This window comes from Natator depressus, chromosome 6 (genome assembly GCF_965152275.1).
Source record: "Natator depressus isolate rNatDep1 chromosome 6, rNatDep2.hap1, whole genome shotgun sequence".
Lineage (NCBI taxonomy): Eukaryota > Metazoa > Chordata > Testudines > Cheloniidae > Natator > Natator depressus.
Genome location: NC_134239.1, coordinates 85,412,394 through 85,438,052, shown reverse-complemented (window position 1 = coordinate 85,438,052; position 25,659 = coordinate 85,412,394). Strand labels below are relative to the sequence as shown.

The 25,659-nt window shown below is 44.0% G+C and overlaps 1 protein-coding gene across 2 annotated transcripts; it reads right to left on the bottom strand.

The window, feature by feature from the left end:
• Positions 1-1,345: 1,345 nt before the first annotated feature.
• PSMA6 (proteasome 20S subunit alpha 6) lies at positions 1,346-18,016 on the bottom strand. 2 transcript variants are annotated; one of them, XM_074955865.1, is made up of 7 exons: positions 17,719-18,016; positions 13,195-13,289; positions 11,506-11,587; positions 11,031-11,186; positions 9,055-9,233; positions 5,731-5,825; positions 1,346-1,508 (listed from the first exon to the last, which is right to left on the bottom strand). In XM_074955865.1, exons 3-7 carry the CDS (start codon positions 11,519-11,521, stop codon positions 1,451-1,453), a joined length of 504 nt encoding a protein of 167 aa, XP_074811966.1. In that variant the 5' UTR covers positions 11,522-11,587; positions 13,195-13,289; positions 17,719-18,016; the 3' UTR covers positions 1,346-1,450. The 2 variants fall into 2 exon arrangements, with proteins under 2 accessions (XP_074811966.1, XP_074811965.1); XM_074955864.1 differs by having other exon boundaries at positions 1,349-1,508; positions 17,715-17,928.
• Between the last annotated feature and the right edge of the window lie 7,643 nt (positions 18,017-25,659).

Below are 25,659 nucleotides of genomic sequence, written 5' to 3'. Positions count from 1 at the left end.
CTCTCAGTGGTTGACCCTTGTGTATCTTACAATGGAATTTTATTTGCCGATTGAGTCAAATGCTAATGAATAGACTAGAAGTACTGCAAGAAAAAAACAAAACAAAAGAGGGGTTATCCTGTTGACAAGTAAAGACAACATATTTTTTGTAAAGTATAACTGGAGGTACGGAGGTATTCCTGTTATCCTTCAAACTGGAAAGACAAGGGAAGGAAAATCTCAGCCATCCTGGTTGAACATGCTGAGAAAGAGACTTGGGGTATACAGGAGACAGGGGAATGTCTTGTGAGTTAAGTTTATGCTTTGGAAAGCATGTGATTGTTTTACTGGAAACAAATGGTTACACAATCTTACTTGCTATCATATGTATCTTTGTTAATAAACAGGTTCTTGTTTTCACTATGTTGAGTTAAGTGGAGTGCTGATCCTGAGGTGCAATTAGAAAGTTGGTATGTATTATTCCTTTGGGAGCACAGAATCTGGACGTTCTGAGAGCGTTCAGTGGATCAGGGGCTGGGCGCTCCAGAGGGACACTCTTGTGCTGCCAGAGGCTGGTGGTGGTGCTGGGAAACTGACCCAAAATAGACACAGACAAGACATCCTCATGCTAAGGGAAGGTTGTAGGGAGGTGCCTCACAACCCTGGATACCCCTGGGAAGCACCACAGTTGCCCAACACCTTAAATCAGGAAGTTTAAGGAGTTTGGCTTAAATCAGCCAAATTCAATCTAAAAAAATCTAATGATTTATATATTTTTCCCCCAACAGAAAGTTCTAACTGTGGGGTTGCTAAACCTAACGTTGTGGTGGAGGGTGCTGTCCTTTGTTATATTCAGCATCTATTCTGAAGAAAAAGTGTGATCTTGAAGACAGTGTGGTCAAATGGCTGAGGGATGGACTCAGCTTTGTTGCTGTATCACTGTATGAACTTGGGCAAGTTACTTTACCTTCTCCAGTTTTCATATTTTCCATCTATAAAATAGGGTACTATGTTACTGGGTTACAGAAGTGATGAAAGGTTTGTAATGAATGGCACTACAGAAACGTACAGAAATATTACAAGACAAAATCAGAACTAATGGCCCAAAATAAGCATTTTGGGTTAATAGTGACACAAAAAGTTAGTTGTGCCAAACCTAGGGAATCAATTCATTACCCTTTTCCCTTCAAGAACCCATTCGGCAAGAGGCAAATTACTGCAAAAGTGTTCCAAGCTATCAAATATTTTGAATTATGTTTTCACAACACTGAAAAAGCAAGCTCTTGTTTTAACCAAAGTATGAAAATTAAAGCAAACACCAAACGGTTTCAAAAACCTCTGTTTTATTTGGACAGAGTAAAATACACCATATAACATTCCATTTTCAAACCATAATCCAGAGCCATTAATAAGTGTTTTCTTTTTACCAAACATCCTTGCCAGAAGCAGTCAATGCGACTAGGAAAACTAGTTAATCTCTCTCTGCTAGAGCTACGAGGTGCGTATCAATCTCCGCTTCTGTAAGGATCCTAAAGGGGGAAAAAAAGCATTCCAGAAATAGTTTTGTTTATTCTTCCCTTTTAATGCCCCCACAAACAAAAGTAAGTAGTACAGCTGCATCTTGTGTCTTTTTAAAATAATTGCTACAGCAATGAATGAGCCATGGTGATTATTTTTGAAAAACCAACAGGAGAGAGTCTAGGGTCCTGGAGAGCAATGGTAACAGTGGTGGGACAGAACAGGTCATTAGTAATACCCTTGCAAAGTTGATGAGGTACCTACCATGATGTACTGGAATGGGGAAAAAAATAAGAGTGGTCCAAAGCAATCAGTAGGACCATTACTCCAAAGGGGATTCAAATTCTGGCCCTCTTCTCTTGAAAGGATGGCTATGACCAGATATGGAAGTCCCTCCTCCCGCAGCATACACACCCACTGTCAGGGAATACAAGGGCAGAGCCTTAGCATGGGCCCTTGAATGGCAGCAGCAAAAGGGGAGCATGGCAGTAGGTGCCCTGTTAGGAGGGAATCTTCTGTGCCATTTAACACTGAGCTAACTTGCATTTAGTTTTCCTAAAATGTATTAAATGCAGAAAGCCAGCATTATTTCACCCTTAATATTGCATTAACAAGCACTCAAGTTAGGAAATCCCAAAAACTGATGTTACACCATGCTTGCACAGGTTAAATATTAAAGAACAAATAAATTAAATTTAACTTAGTAAACATGAACAGAAGATATATGTTCAACATGGCCAGGTTAGTGCTGTGAAAACAACTATCCCTTTTGGAAGTTCCAGACTCTCTGTATTTGATATTTCGCCTTAAGGCTGCAATGATGTCAATTTTAAAGGAAGAGAAATAAATAAATCCAGAGCTAATTGATCTAGGGAGTTTACAAGTTCCATTGGTTTCACAACTAGAGCCAATGTGTTCCTTGAACCTAGGTATATACTAAAGCCCCAGTGATTCTAAATGCAGCCTTTAACTTAGCCATCTTCAAATGACTTCATAAGAAACTGGATATGGAGCGATTTGGCCTGTAGCGTTTACAAGCTTGCTGGCTTTGCCAATGGAGTACAGTGTCCTTAACGGGGGTGTCTTTAAAGCATGTTTGGAAAAAAGTTCCAACAGCCAGAGGTAGAGCTATCCATAATTTTTTTAAATATATATTTTCAGGTAGGGCTTGGCCAAGTTTACATAAAATTTATAAACCAAGTTCATTATTCCTGATTACTTCATTCATGGATTCTGAAGCGACCAGTACTACAACTCAGCTTCCAGCCAAATAACAGAAAAAGCTTATATTCAAATTAAAAATATTTCCCCCGTTCTAAATTCAGATTAGCACACAGCTATGACTAAAGATCTCTAATTTACATGACCAATTAAGACAGAAGCAAGGGGGGAGATGCAGTTTGATTCAAGAGTCTTCATTTGGGATTGTTATTCTTTTGCATAGTATGATTACAAAGCATTTATACAAGCAGTGCACGCAACCAGAAAGTGGGTAATAGCCCTAGACAATCCCAGTTACTGACTCTTAATGGACAATGCAGAAAACTAACTCTGTTGAAGTCTCGCCCAGATACCCCTCCCAAAAGATGGCCAAGCCAGTTTGACTAGGCTCAAGGAGCAAAGATGACAAAGGACTTAGTAGGTTTATCAACTGGGTAGACAGACCCCACAACCCAGGGGGGCAGAGTTTGGGGTAAGCTACATCCTACCTAAGTTTATTTAAAATAAATATGCGTGTAGACCTTTTGTGTTAAAAACCCTGTTCTCTTACTATGCTTTCTTCCTACTATTGAGATTAAACAGTATTTGTTTTGAAAGAGCTATCTGGATCCCATATTCACAAGTGGTCAGTGGTCACAGCTCCCGAAAGGAAGACTTGCTGGCACACAACCCAGTTGGGCCTGCTGAGTAATCATGGTTAGTGCAAAAGGTGCTGTAAAATCACAGTATTCCACCCCAGATTAGGTGAAGACAAAAGATCCAACACCCCAACAGGTAAAGGCAAGAGACTCAAAACTGGAGGGGTATACTCAAAGACCGAGAGGAGGAAAAAGGTGCAGCTAACACTGATTTAATCTATATTTTAAGTTGCATGTACCCATAAACCTAACTAGCTGGAGAAGTTATGATCCACCACTTTTCAAGAATGAGCAAGAGTTATCTCAGTGATATTTACTCCAGAAGGTTTACTCGAAGACCTTCTCTATATTAGGAAGAAGTGTTTTTAAAAAATGCATGTTAGTGAACACGTTGCAATTACTGTGTTCAATATTCAGTATTTTTATTAATTACTTGGATAATGGAGTGGAGAATGTGCTTATAAAAATCTGCGGATGAAACCAGGCCGGGAGGGGGTTGCTAGCCCTTTTGAGGACAGGATTAGAATTCAAAGCAACCTCAACAAATTGGACGAGAATTGGTCTAAATCAACAAGATGAAATTCAATAAAGACAAGGGAAAAGTACTACGCTTAGGAAGAAAAAAAAAATCAAATGCACATATACAAAATGGGGAATGACTGGCCAGGCAGTAGTACTGCACAAAAGGATCTGGGCATTATAGTGGATCACAAACTGAATGTGAGCTGATAACGTGAGGCACTTATGAAAAAAGCTAATATTCTGGAGTGTATCAACAGGAATGTCTTATATAAAAGACACGGGAGGTAAATGTCCTGTTCAATTAGCCACTGGTGACACCTTAGCTGGAGTAGTGTGTCCAATTCTGGGCACCACACTAAGAAAGATGTGGATAAACTGGGACAGCCCAGAGTAGAGCAACAAACACGAAAACCTGAGCTCTGAGGAAACTTCAAAAGAACTGGGCATTTTTAGCCTTGAGAAAAGAAGACTGAGGGGTTTTTTATAACAATCTTCAAATAGGTTAAGGGCTGTTTGTGGTGGGGCAGCTGCCCCACTCCTGAAGAACAGGGGTTAAAACAGCCAAGCTAGGCTGATTGGAGTAGTAGCCACAGCTGTGGCCAGCTCAATTAGGGCCCAGCTGGCCCTGATAAGAGGGGTGTGGGCCAGAACTGGAGCAGTGCTGGGGAATAGGGCAAGGGAGCTGGGGAGCTCCAGCCTGGTAAACCCCCAGGCTGCAGGCCTTGGTGAAGGCCTACACAGTTATTGGGGTTGCAGAGGTGCAGCCTGGGGTTAGGCAGAGGCAGCTGGTCCTACCCCTTGCCAATGATGAGTGGTCATTACAGACTGCAGTTTGCCCCCAGTGAGCAGGGTCTAAATGATGACTGGCAGTAGCCACTGAGGCAAGGTAGGTTTAGAGGGTGGGGCTTCCCCGGGGAGGGGAGACCCAGAGTAAGGGGGTTACTGCTGTGGGCAGAACCCTGAGGTAAAGGGCACTGGGGTCTGGGAGGGACACGGGGCCAGTGGCAAGCAAGACACTGGCCTGCAGAGGGCGCTCTGTACACTGGAAAAGAGCCAATTCCCAGATGACCAGCAGGAGGTGCTGTGCTGGTAAGTCTCCCTTCACTACACTGTTATAAAGAGGAAGGTGATCAGCTGTTCTCCATGTCCACTGAAAGGTAGGACAAAAAGTAACTGGTTTAATCTGCAGCAAGGGAGGTTTAACTCACTTATTAGGAAAATCTAACTATAAGCAATAGGCCAGGCTTCCAAGAGAGGTTACAGAATCCCCATCATCTTCCAGCCTGTTCTTAAAAGCCTCCAAACACCTGTCAGGGACAGTGTCTAGGCATACTTGGTCCTGCCTCAGCATGAGGGGGTGGGGGAATGGAAGGAGAAGGATGGACAAGATGACTTCTCAAGGTCCCATCCAGCCCTACATTTCTATGATGCTATGTTTTTAAACACCATTTAACACCTAGCATGTACACGGTTTAACACCTCTAGAACATGTTAGTTATCATGGTCAATGGCAAGGGAAGAGGATGGTAGACCATGTCTAGTCAGTACCAGCCTATACTAGGTGCTAATGTTTTAATTAAGTGCTGCTTAAAAACGTTTGGTTTTTTTAAAGTCTTCCTGTCTAGTCAGAGCTTTAACGTAGGACCACAGTTCCCAACTGCAAAAAGTGATCTGAAAGGAAGTCAAACTCTCCCCACACCCCAAATTTTTAGAAAGTGGCAAGCCATTCCCCCCCCGCCAATGTCTTCATTTCCAACTATATTTTAATCTACTTTTATGAAGGGAGGGAGTTAAAATTAGCCATTCATAACCCAGAAAGCATACCAAGTTCCACTACAGTAATTTAACTTACCTGAATTTAGGGTTTTCAACTGTAACTACTCCAACTTCTAGTTCCGAAGGTTTGAAATCAATGGACAGAACAGTAGACAGGCAAGTTATACCTGTCTAAAAGTAAAAGTTAGATAAAAGAAATACTGAAGAAAAAGAGCACTCAAAACATTTTCAAGAGCTACCACCTTTCAATTTCAAGTTAAATCACTCCATCTCTCCCCCACATACTCCCAAATTTTCAAACATAAATTGCTCCTGTTGCAAAATTCAGCTCTCTCTCTTCACCCCAGGCAAATGATCTACAAGATAAGGACCCCCTTAATAATCAGTGTATCTTGGGATTTCCTGATAAGAAAATCCAACAAGTTGTTTACCATGCAAAGGTTAAAATCTTTTGATTTGAGCTGGAAATAGAACACATTTACCCCCAACAAAAAAACCGAAAACAATCTAGACATCTTAATTACAAGGCAGTTTTACCTTGGTGGTTTATTGGTGGTGTGTGTTTGTTTTTTGGTTTTGTGGGTTTTTTTTTTTTTTTTTTTTTTTTTGAGGACTTGGAGTCACTACCATGCTTTTCACAAACAGATACACAAGTCACTTGTACAGTTTCTATTTCATTATGATCTTTTTTTATAACATGCCCTCATATTGGGGAAGAAATACTGCACTTAACCATGATTATTACCTTTTCTGTTTTTACTAATTATCCAAGGTATGTGTTACAAGTGTTCTCTCTCAACCTCTTTCCATACTTAATCCTGCACTGAAGTCATAACTGTAATGTTGAGGATTCTCATAATAATGAAGGGACAGAAAAGATCTTTTGTAGATGGCTAGCTGGCCGAATTGATTTTAATGTTGCTGATATCTAATTGTATTGTTAATGGTGCATTAGGGTGACCAGAGCCTTGGATAGGCATCATCTTAGTTATTTAAACTGAAAAATAAACAGAAATGCAATAATTTCTGAAACACTAAACTGATGTGTTGTAGTAGAATTATGCCTTCATTACAGGGTCCAGTAGAAGCCAGATTATGAAAGAATCTTTTTAATCAAACACACATCACTTAAAGCCTTTCACTAGGATCCTGGAAAAGCATGAAGATGCCATCAGGTTTCTTGGTTTTGCTCAGCAGAGTCACTTATCATGGCTGACTCAAATTTTAAAAGGAACATTTAATGGGGTCAACATAGGCCCAAAATATAGGCTTGTGAAGATATTTTTACAAAATTAAAAAAAGGCCACCATTAGAAGTGTTTCTACAAATTGATTGGAACTGGAACTTATTTGCATTTAAACATTCCTTTCAAGCATTTGCTTCCAAAACATTGCAGTGCTATGCATTAAAAACAGAATATGAAACTGACTAGGAATAGACTCAATCTACTTCAATTGCCCAACGTGAGTGATACACAAGAAGCCAGCAAACAATGGCAAAATAATTTTTATTTTTGAGACAACTATTTTGGATGGGATACTCAAGAGTCTGAGGGAGTTAGGTATTCATCTCACATTGAACTAACACCCTTAATGCTGTTTTGAAAACCCCAGTTTTCAGCTCTAATAATTTTAGGTGTTAAAATTATGACTTTAATTGTCCCTATAAGGCTGTAATTTGTAAATGAATATAAGCAAAGTGTGAACATGTTCTAATGCTAACAAAGCTTTTTAAAAGCTTACACAGTAGTGCAGACTTGAAGAAAAACCGTAACAATTTAGCTGAACTTCTCAATTCCATTTCTAAACATGTATCTGTATTTAAATAAGCCATCTCCTGTTGAATCCTGCAGTGGAGGATTTTATTTTAAGGTTATTATAGTTTGTGACTGCAGTGTTTGGTGTACCACAAGATCAGACAGGAGAAATAGATGGGCCATGAAGAGGATTGTTTAAACTCAAATCTCCTATGTTTAGCTGAAACAGTAAGGAAAATTTACACAAGACAGTGTTTACATATTAAGGCTGTCTCTTGAATGATGATTTCCATAATAGCTGGCATTATACTTACTACATGTACACACATGCAATAACAGGCATACAATTGCTGAATGGAGTATCACAGGAGTCAGACAGTGCATTGCTATACCCGGCCACACTCTGTAGTGCTAGGATCATGGTGATTTCCTGGCCCTTCATCTTTCCTTCAGTGGAAAAGCAGGATAAATAGTATCCACGTATAAGAAATCGGAGTGCAGTGGGACTGATGCTCAATGGGGACATACTAGCTTCCATAACTTATTTTTAGGAGCTACTTGTTTTGTGGTCAGTTTCAGAGGAAAGAAAAATACAACTGGAACCCCCACACGCATGCACACCCCCAACTGACTTACAGAAAGTAATTTTAAAATCTGCCCTAAAATGCATAGTAAACTCACCACTTCCCTTGCTGAAAATAGCACTATAATCTCTGGCACAACTGCACTTTTAGTACCTTGCCCCTCTAACAGGCCAAATATGGAGGATCAGGAAGTCAGTATCTTCCTATCAAGGCTTCTACTGGTAGCCCTATGGATATACATCTCCATTAGAGGAGATGCATCCTTGACCAAGATGATTCTAGCATTGCTGCTGCAAAAAGCATCTGCACTCACCACAACACCAACTGTCAGCACTGGTGCTACATAACCACCTAGAATATAGTAACCTCCTATTTTAAAGTGCTTTCTAGCATGCAGGTTGGTTTAAAGGCCTTCAAAACCATCTTCAGTGACTTGCTCCTCAGACAGCAAATCCAATATGACAACTACAAACTGATGTGACAGGATTTCCTGGCTTCCACAATGCAGGATCCTGAGCAACCACCACACTTAAAATGGCAATGACGACTCTGCAGTAACAGGCCAGGAGCACTGAAAGCTGATAACAAGTAAATGACTTTAGTTCAGTTTGTGCTAATATAAGAATCCTATTTCTAAAAGGAAAAACAGACTGTCTATATTCAAAAGAACTTGAAGGGTAGAACAAAACTAGGATTTCACTGCTTTTGTCAGTTTACAAGGAAGGAAAATATTACACATCCAACAACTAAACAATGACAACATTGAGAAAATCCTTAAGGCAAAGCCAACTCTATAAAGATATTGGAGGGCAAATGGCGGCAAGCCATCTAATACAACATTCTAATGTCAATGTGTATGACTTTTGTGTTTTACAAGGAATTTTCGATACACTGGTGGGACATTTGGGCAAATGAACAGCTTTATGAAACACTTGATTAAAAAACGCACCATAACAAAAGGAAGAAACACAAACACTTCTTTGCATCATAACCCTTTACACAAGTACGACAGGTAGTGGAGCGCTTTTGGCTCAGTTTGATTTTTCCCCTACTGGCTTACCTCTACTGTCTGTTCAAACGTCCAGTCATATTTCTTCTTCACTTTCTTTTCAAGAAAGCTGGTTGACTCTGTTTGTTTGACTCCTGCAGCTGTGGCCTTGAACCCACAATAGTAACCTGCAGGATCACACTTGTATACCTGAGGGCCATGTTCTTCATCAATACCAATCAGTATCATGCCTATAAATAAAATAACTTTACATTTTAATTTTTGATATAACCAAAGTGCCATGTGATTGGGGATTCTGATTTTTAGAATGTAGACTCTCCTCTAGTATGAACTGGGACAGTGCACAGTTAAATACCTTTTTGGACCTAGCCCAATTATTCTGAGGTTCACATTTCCCCTTTATCACTAAGGTGACATACCGCTCAATTGCACCTCATTTCTAGGAACGTACCTCATTTTAGACCAAACCGGGTTTTTATCTCACACAAAACAAACCATTCATTCAATGCAGTGTTGACTTTGCAAGAGAGCCACAAGGTCAGGTAATACAGAAGTTAAGGTGCCAGTAACAAGGTTAAAAAGTCAGCCACAGAGCACATCATGTACTATTTTTTTGTAGAATGTCATAAATTTAATCATACATTTAACCTGAAAAAAATAGGAAATCTTACAAATATGTTGCGTAGTCAAGTTAATGAAAGCACTGGAACCTTAACTTGTACATTTTTGACTGACATTTTAACTTTACAATATTGCCTCACACTGCATTACATTGCATTTCTATTTAATTTCATAGATTTTAAAAAAGTAAAGGAAAAGAAAAAACTTCAAAAACAATTAAACCTGTAGATCTTAGATGCTCATCTGATTTTACCAGTGCAGATTTAAGATCTTTGAACTACTAATTTTATGCATGTGCTAAGTACAAGTAATAAACAGATGTGGAGTTGAGATTTACTATTGTATATACATTCAATATGCAATTTTAAAACAGTAAATTAAAACCTCAGAACACTCTGAACAGATTAAGCACCATAAATAGAGCTGGCTGAAACTTGTATTTTTGGTCTGCACTAATTTTCAGGTTTTTTTTAAAATTGGGGTCATTTCGCATAGGAATGAAACCAAATTTGCCAAAATTTCTCAGCAAAACCAAGAAACTTCTTTCAGAAACACCAAAAGACTGTTTCTGAACAAAATTCGTGAAACTGACAAGAATGTAAACTTAATTGAGCTTCTGCTAGTGCTCCCAGTGTCTGCAGCTCTGCTGCAGCCCACTTGTGAGCTGTCCCTGGCCCCAGGGAAGTCTGCATGTTAGAGCTACCTTTGAGCTGCGGACCCTGTAAGCCAGTCCCAGGATTTCCAAGCTCTGTGGAAGGGATCCTAGAACCCCCTTAGAGCCCCTGCTGGAGCTGGGTTCTCTAGGCTTCTGGGCTCCCCACTATGGAGTTGGAAGCCCAGCCCCAGATAGAGGTGAGGCTCCCAGGTCCAAGCAGGGAGACTGGAAGCCCTGGCCTGGTGGGGCTACACTTACAGCAACACACTCAGGGTTTCTAGGCTCCATGCTCTGGTGCCCTTCCTGCCACACAGCTGGGAGCCTAGAAATCCCAGGGGCTGCTAGGCTCCCTGCTACATGTGAGGGAGTCAGATACTTCAGGGTCCCTGAAGGAAGGGCTACTCTCTGGAGCTATGGACCCTGGAACCCAGACTGCAAGCAGCCCACTAGGAGAGCAGGCAGGTTTCCCAAAACATTTCTCCTTGCAACAGCATTTTTTGACTAAATTAGGCTTCCTCAAAGTGAAATGGTTTGCCTGAGTTCATATGGTGAGTCAATTGAAGAAACAGCAACATAATCCCACAGTCCAGACGCCAACACCCATTTTAACCATTAGTCACCACTACTCTTTACATTATGCCCATATCATTTTACATATCTAGAAAAGTTGGTTAGAATTTGTTCCCATACAGATTTTTTTAAATTAAACGTATCTTAGATTTATCAATTTGGTACACTTTACTATACTTACAGCAACCAAGAGGCCTCATTTCAGCATTTTGTGTGTAGACCTGAGAAATATCTGCAATCCTTTTACACAGCATATCCACTGGGATCTCATAGCCATACTTGTATTTCCAGTTAGCAGCCTCATAGCGGGCTCTCTGAACCTGAGACCTGCTGTCAGCTAATACAAAAGACAAAATATTTACTTCCACTAAAGCAAGCACTGATTCCACTAAAAAACGTTTAGAGAAAGTTCTTGAAAACACACCACATTGAATTGCTGGATATGCTGTCAATAGTAATAATCTGATCTCCATCCTGGAAGATCCCACTGTGCTAAATTTATTTAAATAAATTGTCAGTTTGTAAATAGCAAATCTCTTAAGCCTCATCTCCAATTTTGGATTACAGGAGTTTGCAAACATCAACATAACATGAAATGAAGTAATAAAAAAGTATTTTAAAAATTTGGATATTTAAACAGAAGATAAATTAATTACCTGTCATTCCTGTCATTACACAGCCAATAGTTTCAGTAATTCTGAATAAATGAGTCACTGTGCTGGAATCCAATAACTTGTCCTAATAGACAAAAATACTGAAATAATTTAAAAGAAACAATAGTCCTTTACCCATATATTATTACCAGATCACTGAGGCCAGGTCTACGCTACAGGTGAAAAACATCACCCCTGAGCAATGCAGTTATACCAACCATAACCTCCCCATGCAAACAGTGCTGTGTTGATGGGAAAGCGTCTCCCGTCTGTGTAGGAGTGTCTTCACTTAAGTGGTGCAGCTGCATCAATGCAGCATTTTAAGTGTAGACCTGCCCTCAGGCCAACAAGAGGCAGAAATCAGAAAATTACAGTGGAAACGGTCTTCCAAGCACTCCACTATCTACTATCAGCTTGGAAAGGGGGGAAAGTTCCATCATCACACTGCATTTGCAAAGAGTTGCTGAACTTCCACTATAAGTTCCTAGTATCTTGTTCTGCAGAAACGTGAGAAGAATTTCTACTACTATGTTCCAGTGATCAGTCATAAACAGGTAGCAAAGGAAGAAGGGGACCCCCATCAAAGATTAGTCACTGAGGTGCAATGGAGGAAGATGGAAACCTCTTCCCCAGGACAATTTTGAAGATCCCTAGACAAAGATTTAGGAACCCCTAGTATGTTTGCTGCTCTTCAAATTAGGAGTTAAATTTTTCCCTGCTTGCCTGCTTCTCTTCCTCAGCATCGCTGTGTCACTCCATCCAATGTGCTGACAGACATTTACTGAAGTCTTCCTCTCTGTACCACTGATACAGTGCTTTACAGGTAAGGTTTCAGAACAGCAGAACTGGGAAAAATGCAAAGGTAAACAGTCCCACACCTCAAAGACAGATGTATTCTCAGGTGGTCCAGGGCTTTGCAATAACGGAACTATATGGTGTGGCATTGGGTGCTGAGAAGATGCTTGAGCAGCAAAAGGAAGGCAAGTCAGGGCAGGCATAATGGCAAACTGGTATGGTTTAATTCAGTGGTTTTCAAACTTTTTTTTCTGGCAACCTAGTTGAAGAAAACTGATGCCCGCGACCCAACAGAACTGGGGCAGGAGGCTGGGGTGCAGGAGAGGATCAGGGCTCTGGGGTGGGGCCTGGGATGAGGGGTTTGGGGTACAGGAGGGGGCTCCAGGTTGGGGGGGGGGGGCGGCGGCTCAGGGCTGGGGTTGGAGTGCGGGATTTGGGCGCAGGCTTACCTCAGGCAGCTCCCGGTCAGCAGCGCAGCAGGGGTGCTAAGGCAGGCTTCCTGTCTGTCCTGGCATTGCAGACCGCACTGCGCCCTGGAAGTGGCCAGCAGCAGGTCCAGCTCATAGGCACCACCCTCCTCAGGTCCCATTGGCCAGTTCCCGGTTAATGGGAGTGTGGAGTCGGTGCTCACGGCAGCACACTGAGCCATGTGGCCCCCCCGCTTCCAGGGCGCAGCATCAGAACAGGTAGGGACTAGCCTGCCTTAGCCGGGCAGCACCACTGATGGGACTTTTAACGGCCTGGACTGCGGTGTTGACCAGAGCCACTGTGACCCAGTACTGGGTTGCGACTTGCAGTTTGAAAACCACTGGTTTGATTCAGACACATGGCTGATAATTTCACTAAATTTGTTATTCGCATTCCAGAAATAGGGTTGTGTGTGTTTGTTCTACTTACAGGTACTTTCTTCTGTGTTACAATTACTGCACAATCTTTCCCACGAACAGCTACTGATGTAAGGCCACCCTGGTTTATAGCCTTAAAAGCATATTCTAGAAAGATACATATAAATATAATCAAATACTTGTACCATTGCCACTAATATCATATTTGGGGGCAGAGCCTGCAAGCTCACCACACATATATATCCCACTGGGGACCGAGCCCTCTGTTTGCAACAGCTTGTCCCAATGGACAAATATACCGAGTTTGACTCTCCTCCGCTCAATTAGAGTGCTGAACAGTATTAGACATTGTTGTTGCCCTCCCTTTTAAAATTTGAAACAAGAAATTCTGCGTCCCTGCCAGAGAGCAGACAAGCAACATTAAGGTTTAATAAAAAAAAAAATCAGGTAGTCAAGTCAGGAAATACAGATTTAAGTTTGAAAGTTCAACCTTAACTTTACCACCTTCAAGATGTTATGTTAAATGTAGCATATAAAATAAAATTTCTTATAAACTTTATATAGTAAGCTACACTACAGTGCCAAGTACTCATGCCTGGCTTGATTTTTGAGTCTCAACAAGATCTGCAAAACAAGCCAAATAAAGGAAAAGCAGTTCAGTGGTTGACTGAAATGGCCCAATGTTAAAACATTAACTTTGAAGCTATGTAAAAAACTGAATTTAAAAAAAACCTTTCCACTTGAAGAAATTAAATGGTTATAATTTTAAAGCCACTGGATTAGATATTCAGACTTTAGATATTCAGACTTAAAATTAAATCAAAACTCAAGCCTGTACTGTAATTTACTGTAAGAATGAATAAGCAATTCCTGTTTGTTATATTACATACACCGCACTTAATCAACAAACCATTTGTGACAGAGAGACCATATAACAAGAAAATCACAAGGGGCCCAGAAATAAAGGTTGAGCTTTCAGCAGTCCCTCAACATTTTCTGGATCTTAACACCGCATTAATGACTTTATTCCCCAAAAGAATTTTATTATTTTATTTATACAGACGAAACCGACAACTGAAGTTGTAAGTCCAATTATCTAGAATTATTTGGCTCCATCTCTTAAACCATGCTGCTGTTGACTATGGCCTCCTAAGCACTTAACAAGTAAGTTCCCCATGATTTTATTTGGTAACTTGTGTATTAAAAGATGAGAGCTTATAAATTCATATTTACATAACACCTAATTATCAACCACTTAACTATTTGGCACTAGGCAAATTTATAACTAGTAAACAAAATTTATGCTAATAATGTTCTGATTAAGCATTCCTAATAAATCGCGCTACCTCAGTTTCCAGGGAGATATCCAAAGAAAGCCTTTGTTGCAATTTAACTTGTCCCAATTAAGTAATTTTATTGCAATAGTACAGTACAGACCCGTTTATGCACGGATGTTGGGAGTCAAGCCATCACGACCGCATGTTAATGGACCGCGGGTTAAGAGGGCCATGCTGAAAAGTGTCTGATTCCCTTAGGGAAAAAAAGCAGTTTAGTGCTCTTTTTGGCTCGCTTTTTTTTTTTTTCTTATGAAGTCTATCATTCACCGCAGATGAAATGCGTTCACGGCTGATTCACTGGCTTTCTCCAGAAATCAATACCTGCACTATGCCATGACGCTTTTTAAAATGACTTATAAACCCCTTGCTGGCTTGGAAGGATTCATCCCCTGTTAAATTTCCAAATTTTGTCGCTTGGGGTTGAAGAATTGGCCCACTTAGCGGCATTCCTTTCAGCCTTTCCTGAGCAAACCACGTGTGCATGGCTTTGTCTGTTGGTTTTGCTGAATAGCGCGCACGTTTTCGCTTAAGCCCCACGGCAGAATCGATATTTTGTACAAAGCCGTTCAGTTGAGATTAGTTTTTTAGTCCTCCTCAGAAGGTTCGGCAATCCCAACATTTTTTGAAATTTCAGCTTAGAGTAAATAGCGGAGAAACCTATCTATTGCAGCTATCTATTCTACTACAGTGTAGGAATGCTGATGCTTGCCCTCTGCCATTATATTAGGCCTACGGTTAAAATTTTCTAATGTAGTGTGTATATATATTACTATATATCTCTCTAGCGTGACAATGACTAAGCATGCGTGGTAAGTCTTTACCAATATCTGTAAAGATGTACAACACGTTTCCACTACGCACTTTGTCAATTTCTATGTCAGTGAATTAGTGAGCAAATCTGTAGTGCTACACAGCAAGTTCCTGAACCGCATGTTAATGAGTCTCATGTGTTAAATAGGTAGCACTGGGAGGCATGGCGCTACCGCGCGTTAAGCAGATTCGCGGATAAATGAGTCTGTACTGTATTTGACATTTATACAGACTTTCATCCTTCAGCATTTCAGTGGTACTGTGCACATGTATTCAAACTGCAGCAGGCTCTGCACAGCATGCAGAACTTCGCAACAATGGGAAAAGGGGAAATTGAGGCACACCTATGCAACAAATTCTACTTGAAAGAAACCTCCTCTTTCTAAAGCTGACACAATAGAAGACACAGGAATGCCAGTACTGAGGCAAGTTAACAGCAACAAGGGATGCTTCTGAAAAGAACTGTTGCCTTCTTCAAGCACCCATGCATCATTTCAGCAGCAAGTTTCTCAGCTTTGGGAAGTAAAAGACAAAGTTCTTCCTAAAGTCAGCTCTTCCCTATAGCACACGCAGTCACATTCAATATGCTACCCAATTGTTTTCAACATTTAATTTAGCAAACTAAAGTATATTTTGAATAATTAAGCAACTTGAATTTATAACGGATTAAAGTGGGAGGGGGAAAAAGCCATACTGTACTACACATACTGATTCGTTTGTCCCTATGTTAAATCTATATCCTAAATTTAAAACAGTTTCATTTTCAGATTGTCCCAATTCAGTTATTACACTGCAACAGTATTTTTTTTTTTTATTTATGCAGAACCAGTTTTTTCTAATCCAACAGGATTCAGCATTTGACTAATTTGGGTATGGCAAGTGAGAGAGCTTTGCACTGCCGTGTCAATTCCCAAGTTTCTGGTCCCCTGGATGGTGGGAGGCTAGGAATATTCCAGAAGCATAAACATACACAACCACCACGCTTCAAGCCCGTGAAGGTGCTGTAACAGTTAGATCCTAAGAATAGTGCTCCCATTTAATCCAGTTCTCTAACTGGAGAGATGGGGACTGTGGCAGGTTGAGTGTGTAATAACTGCAGGAAATAATTGTGTATGTGCTAAAGTAGAGAGAATCCTCTTGACTTGGCAATGAATTCCAGAGACTGCCCAATTCTCCCCAATACATAAGAAGTTTGCTAGGAAGATAATGCACATCTGAGAACACTTTTAGAATGAAAAGTATCTGGACAGTCTAGCATTACACGAATCAGTGGTTTGTGTTTTTTTTTTATTAGTTTGGCAGCCAACAAAAGTGTTTGGAACTAACAAACATTCATGGGCCATTCAAGAAAGCGAAGAGTCAACCTGAAAACTGATTAATTAAAAATATTATTTTTGAGCAGCCAGTCACATTCCATTACTTCCCTTCCCCCAACTACTTCAGGTAATCATGTAGCAAACCTAGAATGCTAAATTCTCCATTTATTTTTATTACTTTAAGGGAATTGTAGACCAGTCAACCTAACTTCTATACCTGGAAAGATACTGGAACAAATTATTAAACAATCAACTTATATGCATTTGGAAAATAGGGTTTAAAGTAATGATTAGCATGGATTTGTCAAGAACAAATCAGCTCAAACCAACCTAATTTCCTTCTTTGACAGGTTTACTGACCTAGTGGAGAAGCGGGAGAATGATATATCCTAATTGTAGTAAGGTTCTTGACACAGTCCCCCATGACATTCTCATAAGCAAACTAGGGAAATGTGGTCCAGATTAAAACTTCAATAATGTGGGCACACAACTGATTGAAAAACTATGCAAAGAATAAACAAGTAGTACTTGTTAGTACTTAGAGACTAACAAATTTATCTGGGCATAAGCTTTTATGGGCTAAAACCCACTTCATCAGATGCAACGATCAATGGTTTGCTGTCAAACTGGGGGAACGTTATCTAGGGGGGTCCCACAGTGGTCTCTCCTGCATCCAGCACTATTCAATATTTTCATTAATGGAGTAGAGAGTATGCTTATAAAATTTACAGATGGCCCCAAGATGGGAGGGACTGCAAGCACTTTGGCTGGCTGGTTACGCTCCCCCGCGAGCTGTGCGCAGGGGTAGCTCGTGGAGCGCGTTGCAGCCTCCCACCCCCCAGGAGCGGTGGTGGGGGGAGGGCCATGCTGAGCTCCCGCCCCCCATGACGGTGCAGTCCGCGCTGGGACACCGCCCCTGTGGCAACCCCCCTCGCCGCCTCCCGAGAAACGGCGGCAGCGTCTCCCCAATCTCGGCAGCGTCAGACCCGAGCGCCCCTGGAGCCACAAGCACAGGCGGGCCCCGGCAGCCGGGCGGGCCCAGGCCCGGGGCAAGGGCCCGGCCCGCACCATGACGGGGCAGGTCGGCGGCTGCCGTGCCGGACACTCACCTACTTGGTAGAGGCGGCCCTCGGGGGAGAAGATAGTGATGTGGCGGTCGAAGCCGGCGCTGGAGCCTCGGGACATGGCGGGGGGAAGGCGGCAGCGGCGCAGGAAACCGGCCGGTAACGCAGCGTGCAAGGCCCGTTCCCAGCAGCCTGACTCTGGGAGCCGCTCTGGGACAGGGAGTGCTTCCGGGGCACGCGGGCACGTGCTCCTCTGCGCAGGCGCAAATAACACACCATCGATGAGCCAGGGCCGAGGAGCCGCTAGCTCGCGTATAGTCGCGACACGCTTCGACAGCACGCGTCCGCTCCTCTGCGCATGCGTGTAATCAACTGCCTGCCCTCCCCGCATGCAGCTACAAACCCCCGCCTACTGCGCAGACGCAGGAGCGTGAGGTCTTTTGATACTGAGCAGGCAAAGGAAACGCGAGGTAGCGGCCCTTCACTGCGCAGGCGCTCTACTGGCCTCTTTCCGAGGTGATGGAGGTGCTGTCGCATGGCCGCCCAGGCAGGGGGTCGCTGTGACCTTTGCACCTGCCCCAAGCGCACAGGGCACGCCGGGGGGCTGCACCCTTTGGTGGTGGCCCTGTTACGGCTGGGGGTGACCAGCAACATCCCCTCCTGCCAGCAGGGAGCTGGGGCTGCCACCACTGCCTAACCTAGCCTGTCCTGGGTGTCGGAGCATCGCCACCTGTTCACATCAGGCCACTGGCTGGGAAGTTGCAATATTTAAAAGTTTAATGATGTAATTCGCCAATGAGGCGTGGGACACCAGTGTTCATCTGGGCAAGGCTGTCTCAGAAACTGAGGGCCAACAAATCCAGCTGTCCTCAGACTCGGGAGAAGATTGCACCGTTGCAGTTATGGCCGCCACCCAGCCCCTGTTGCATATTGAAGGTTCACAGAGTGGCCACGCAGATGTCCCCAGTGTGCAGTTCCTACATTGTAGGAGCACTGTGTGACAGATCAGGCCTGCAGCTCTCATGTTGGTTCACCTACCCCTTCCAAAAGAACTGGTGTGAAGCAGATGGATGGAACATCAAACTAATGTACAACCAGTGATATACAATTTGGAAAATCCTGAACTAGGCCAAGTTGGGATGCTGGCCCTCCCAAGGCGGAGAAAAGCAGTTTGGGAAGTTGCATGACCCTCGATCCATTCTACTTCCACTGTGAACGTGTTGTTCTAACTATAAAAGTGGGTGGATCTTTGCAAACAGACCACCTCTTCTCCCTCCCAGGGGTAGCCACAAATATAGCTACAGCTACACTTATTACAGGGGTGGGCAAACTTTTTGGCCTGAGGGCCGCATCGGGTTTTGAAAATTGTATGGAGGGCTGGTTAAGGGAGGGGGACGTGGCCCAGCCCCTCCATCCGCCCCCCCGACACATCTTGCCCCCTGATAGCCGCCCCCGGACTCCTGCCCCATCCAACCCCCACTGTTCCCTGACGGCCCCCCCGGGACCCCTTCCTCATCCAACCACCCCTTCTCTCTGTCCCCTGACTGCCCCCGGAACTCCTGCCCCAGACTGCACCCCTGCCGCCCCATCCAACCGCCCCTTTCCTTCCTTACTGCCCCCTTGGGACTCCTGCCCCATCCAACCACCCCTTCTCCCTGTCCCCTGACTGCCCCCCATCGCCCCATCCAACCCCCCCAATTCCTCACTGCCCCCGACCCCTGCCCCCATTCAACCCCTCTGTTCCCCGCCCTCTGACTGCCCCCCGACCACTCCCCCGAACTCCCCTGCCCTCTATCCAACCTGCCCTGCTCCCTGCCCCTTTACTGTGCAGCACAGAGCACTGGGTCAGGCTGGGCTCTGCAGCTGCGCTGCCCCAGGAGCTCACAGCCCCGCCGCGCTGCCCAGAGCATTGTGCCGGCAGTGCAATGAGCTGAGGCTGCGGGGGAGGGGGAACAGCGGGGCAGGGACTGGGGGTGAGCCTCCCAGGTCAGGGGCCGGGCAGGAGGGTCCCGCGGGCCATAGTTTTCCCACCTCTGACTTATTACCTTAAAAAATACACCTTAAATAAAAAAAGGATGCTTCTCCAAATACACGAAACACCTTTGACCTTGAAAGGGTTTTTAGATGTACTTTTAACACATTCCCGGTCTCTGTCTCTGAAGCAGTATTATCTAGCCCAAGCAATCAAAAATCATTAGATAGGCTCCTAAAAAGCCAAGATTGGTTTCAAAAATCTTACATTTTAAAAATAATATATGGGTTCTTTTTATTTGCTTTCTGGTTTTTTTTTTTTTTTGGTATGTTTGAGACTTTAGAGTTCACAATTTCAAGCTTTTACTCTATAATCATGAGGGCTAGAAACTTTTTCAAAATGAAAGTTGAGATTCTTATGTAAATCCCTGACTCCAAGATCTCCGGCTTTAAGAAAAGCCAATATTGCAAAACTCATGACAAAAATCACAAGAGACAAAATCACACTGAATTATTTGAGCACCGCACAAGATTAAGCAAAAAGGCTACCGTGACCCCAGTGTTTCTGCACTGACGGTACTCAGTCCAGCGCTCAGACCAGATGTGCATCAAACTACACCACCTACAGCCAACCTCCCCTAAAAGGCAGATGTACTTGTTTGAGAGAGAAAAGGGAGAGGGAGAGGGAATCAATATCCAACCAGGAGGAGTAAAAGAACAAGAAAATCCCTTGCGCCCACAGCAAAGGAAAACAAACAGAAAGGGTGTGAAGGGGGAGACAATATGGACAGAATATAAAGAGGAGAGACAAGGCAAATGTGCTCAGAGGGAATGTAGGATGCCCAGCATCCAATGCATTTTTGCATGCGGAAAGAAAATGTATTGCTCAAAGGCATGTAGAAGGCATTGCTCGAAGGCAATACATTTTGGATTTTTTTTTCACTTTAACAGAGAAAGGAAAGAGCAAGAAGTTTTAGAGATCACTGTAGTTTCTGCCGTCGGTTTAAAAACACACCACGATGGCGTGTCTTAGCTTAATTAAAACAGAGCTTTAGACTTGCACAAATTGCAACAATGTTATTACCCTTTCCTGATCCCAAACACATTTAGGTAACAACAGGAAAATAGTCGCTTACCTGGACTACAGTTGAGCTTTTCTCAGTCAGAAATCATTATAGCTTTAAGTTGCTCTACCCTATAAACAAATTATTGCATTTTTAAAACTTAGCAACTATGGTTGTAAATAAAACATGGTTTGATCTTGCTCTGAAGGTGAGAGTGAACTGTGTTCCAGTAGTATTGCCAAATTGTGACAAAGCTCTTAAGTTGTGAGATACACTCACAAACTAGCATCCCTGCAGTCTAATATATTCTGAACACTGAAAAACTGCTGTGGTTCACATAAGACATGTTTAGAAACGATCCATCAAAAATATCAGGAAGCTGGAATATATATATATATATATATATTTATATATATATATATATATATAGTATATTTGGTCTCAGAAAAAACTCTTTCATATAAAAACTACATCTCAAAATAATATTTTTAAAGAATTTGTTTTTGTAATAAAATACATCCTTCAAGTTCTCTTTTAAGAGTCTAATTTAAGGTTAAAAGTAGGAAATCTACTGACCTCAGAATAGAAGTTTGGGCTTTTATTTCTGGACAATATTTTCCCACAGCCGCATCATCATATCACAAGACATTTGAAAGACTGATTCTCTATATCAGTATCTAGTACAGAGGGAAATTCCCCACCATAAAGCCATGAACATAATCCTCTATTGGCATTGGATTTCTCCTGCTGGGAATTATTATTTTATTTTGTAATTATGTCATTAAAAGAGCTGGGAAAGCTATGTTCTAGTATCCATTGTCCTTTTAATATAATAGAACTAGGTGGGATACGTCTCTTTGGTGAAATGCTGGATGTTTGCATCTGCAGTTTGGATCATGTTGTATATTTCATGCATTTAAAAAATTACTTTCTTGAATTTATCACAGGAGAACAAAAAGTCTCTCAGTGCATTAAAATACACTGGCACTGTCCCCTATAGCAGGGGTTCTCAAACTTCATTGCACCACGACCCCCTTCGGAGAACAAAAATTACTACACGACCCTAGGAGGGGGGACCAAAGCCTGAGCCTGCCCAACCCCCACCATCCTGAGTGCAGGGGGGCAAAGCCAAAGTCCCACCGCCCCAGGCCAGGGGGCCAAAGCCGAAGCCCAAGGGCTTCAGCCCCAGGCAGGGGGCCTGTAACCTGACCCTTGCCGCCCAGGGCTGAAACCCTTAGGCTTGGGCTTTGGACCCGGCCCCGAGCAAGTCTAAGCCAGCCCTGGCAACCCCATTAAAATGGGTCGTGACCCATTTTGGGGTCCCGATCCACAGTTTGAGAACCGCTGCCCTATAGTAAGAGTAACCCACTCCATAGGCACACTGAGAAAAAATATAAATACAGCGATGCAAAAATTGGAAATATATGGGGCTAAAGTAGATAGCTTCCAGAATCTTTTTGTTCCTTTTGGAAAAGCAGTTGGAAGGGAAAATGGAGAGAATTACTGAATATTCAGTCTGATTGCCAAGCAGTTGTGGCAGTAGGTTATATGACTCAAGTATTTTGGATCAAAGATTCAATATCTCATTCAGACCCACGATGGATAGAAAAATAAAGAGCTACCCAATACGAATGGGCATGAGAAGGTGGATGACATACCACATTCAGAGCGCTTCTCCGCCAGTTGCCTCAGCCCGTGCAGCATGTTAACAAACTTTACACCATGCTTTTATATCAAAATACCAACCAAGAAATAAAATGGATTTTTTTAGTCCAGTCCTCATCATCTCTCTCAAAGTCCTATAACAATCACATGCTCTGCCACAGGAAATCAGAACTACACAGGAAGGCTTTTGTCTGATTTTTTTAGTTAATATAGGGTACGTCTACACACACCTAGGAGATGCAATTCCCATCTTGGGTACATGTGCATGCACTATCTCTGCTCAAGCTAGCCAATGCCCCAGTATCAGCCATCTCCATCCAAAGCACACAGCTGAAAAATGTGGATCCATTCAAGTATCTGGGCAGTACCATCTCCAGTGAGGGTTCCCTTGACAAGGAAATTGCCTTCAGAATCAGTAAAGCCAGGCAGGCCCTTGGCCGACTTCGAACAAAAGTCCTCAACCAACACAACATCCGTCTCTACCAAACTGAAGATCAATAGTGCAGTAGTTTTGACATCTCTCCCGTATGTTTCTGAGCCATGAACTCTCTCTCTATAGACGGCATATCAAACAGCTTGAGCAATTTCACATGCACTCTTTCTGCTTAATAATGAGCATTCGCTAGCAGAACAAAGTAACCAACATTAAGGTCCTTGAGAGAACAAACATAACCAGCATCAAGGAAATGCTGCAGAGAGTACAACTTAGGTGGACCAAACATGTCATCAGAATGAAAGACCACCACCTTTCAAAACAGATTTTGTAGGGGGAGCTGAGGCAGGGTAAAATAAAGAGGGGTCGTCCACAGGGGTGGCAGGTTTGTATAATTTTTGGTGGTGACCAGAACGGGTCTAAGTGCCCCCCACATATTGGTGCACATAAAATTAATGGGGTGGGGCCAAGGGGTTTGGAGTGTGGGAGGGGGCTCAGGGCTGGGGCAGAGGGTTGGGGCACCGGGGGGGTGAGGGCTCTGGCTGGGGCTGAGGGGTTTGGGAGGGACTCAGCCCACTCCCCGCTGGCAGCAGCGAGCTCCGGGAGAGGGGCCCCCCTCACCACCACCCCCCCGGCAGCACACTCACCTGGCACCATCACTGCATGTGCTCTTAGAGGCCGGGCCCCTCTTAGGTCCAGGAAACCCCCTCGCCTCCCCTGTGGTGGGTGCGGGCATGGGGGGGAGGGCTGCCATCACGTGTTTGCCTCCTCTCCTCCTCAGCCGGCGGCTGACACCACTCCCTTTTGTAGCCAGCAGCAGCTGGCGAGCGATCACAGCATGGAGTGGCAGGGCAGCTGCTCGCTGCCCAGGGCACAGGCAGGGACGCTCCGGGGGAGGCACACGGGGGCAGCAGGCGGGGCCGAGGGACTCTCCGGGGGAGGCATGTGGGGCGGCAGTTGGGGCTGGGGGAGACACCCGGCCCCAAACATTGGTGCAGCTGGGCCCCCGGCTCCTGAATTTGCTCGAGCACGGGCACCACATAACTTGCCGCCCCTGCTCGTCCATACAAGCACTTCAAAGACAGCCTGAAGAGCAGTCTGCAATGGGCTGGCATTAATCCCAAAGAACTTGAGCAAATGGTTCAGGACAGGACTCACTGGTGGTCTCTGACAAGATCAGCATGCATCAGTTTTGAGCGGGATCAATGAAATTGTTTCCAGGCTGCTCATGAAAGGCGCCATAGAGCTGTATCTTCAAACATCATGGATACAGACTTCCTATGCTCACAGTCAATCAGGGTTTGTACTTCAGTCATATGCGTAGCCACAGATGAGATTTGTGATAACACTGTCATCATCGCCAGCAGTGAACTACCAATCTCAGCTCAAGTTAGCACCTAAGAATAGCAGTGTAGCCACAGTGGCAGAGGCAACACGTCAGGCTAATCACCTAAGTACAATGTCACCTAACCCCCGTTAGTCAGGGGACTAGCCCAAGCAGCCATCTGTGTCCCTGCAGCCACACTGCTACTTTTAGGTGCTAGCTCTAGAACAGAGCTAGCATGTGTCCGTCCACCCACTCTGGGAATTACACTTCCCAGCTGCCATGTAGGCAACCCGCTACATGGGTTGTGGGGCAGATAAATTGACATTCCTGGAGACTGAAAATCTATTTAAAGAACAGTAGAATCAGTTCAAGCTTCCTCATGGGGCTTGTGCTGATCTTCTAAACAATGGAGACTTTCATCCTTCCTACATGTAAGAACTTTTTAACAATAACTTCATAAGAGTCCCACGGTGGGACAAGAAGGGGTGGGGCAAATGGGGGAAGAGGGAGGGGTGGGAGGAAGAAGCAGTAGGGAAGGAAGGGGGATGGGATAGGGCAGGGGGAGGGGGATGTGGGAGTGAGTAGAGGGGGATAGGGCAGGGGAATGTGGGAGTGAGAGGAGGATGGGGGAGGTGACAGTGGGGAGGGGGAAGAAACAGTGGTGAAGGGGGATGGGATAGGGAAGAAAAGGGTATAGGGGAATGGGAGGGGAGCCTGGTATATGGCTTCCCCTTGGCAGCAGCAGCAGCTGGGGCTCCTGTTAAGCAGGCCCATAGAACTCCCATCCCAATAAGCCTCACCTCCCCTGCACTTGGACCATCTCAACAAGCCCCCGCACCCAGACTCCCACCCCACTGAGCCCCAACCAGCTGCACCCAGACCCCCCCCCACTAAATCCCCCTCAACCAGATGCCCCCATCAAGTCCCATCCCTCCACACCGACTCCCCCTGCTGAGCTCCAACCACCTTCACCTGGACCCCCTGCAGAGTCCCATTGTCCCTGCATCCAGAACCCCTCAATGAACCCCGGTGCATCCAGATCCACCACTGAGCTACCCACACCCAGACTGCCCCACACAGAACCCTCTCACCCTCCACCTGAACCCCCCACACTAAGCCCCTCCACACTTGGATCCTGCTGGGCTGAACTTGCCTAGTAACACCTAGTATGCCTGGCGCAGAGGGTCAGGGACCCAGGGTGTTTCTGGGGCAGGCCTGGCCTGGCCCTTGCACTGTGTGAGGGTCCAGTGCAGCCTCACTGCCAAGTCCCTGTCCCAGGGGAGGAGGGGCTGCAGGTGATCTCCTGTCTCCATGCAGTCAGTGGCCTGTGCTCCCCACTGCCATGCTGGAGCTTCCACATTTATTTATTGACACATACAATTTGCAGAATTTTAAAATATTGTGCACAGAATTTTTTTTGGCACAGAATTCCCTCAGAAGTATACTATGTGGTATACTATACCAAAGCTTCCAGTACTCATTTTGTAAGAAAATTCTCTTTTGCTGGTAGATCATTTTATTTTGGTCCTT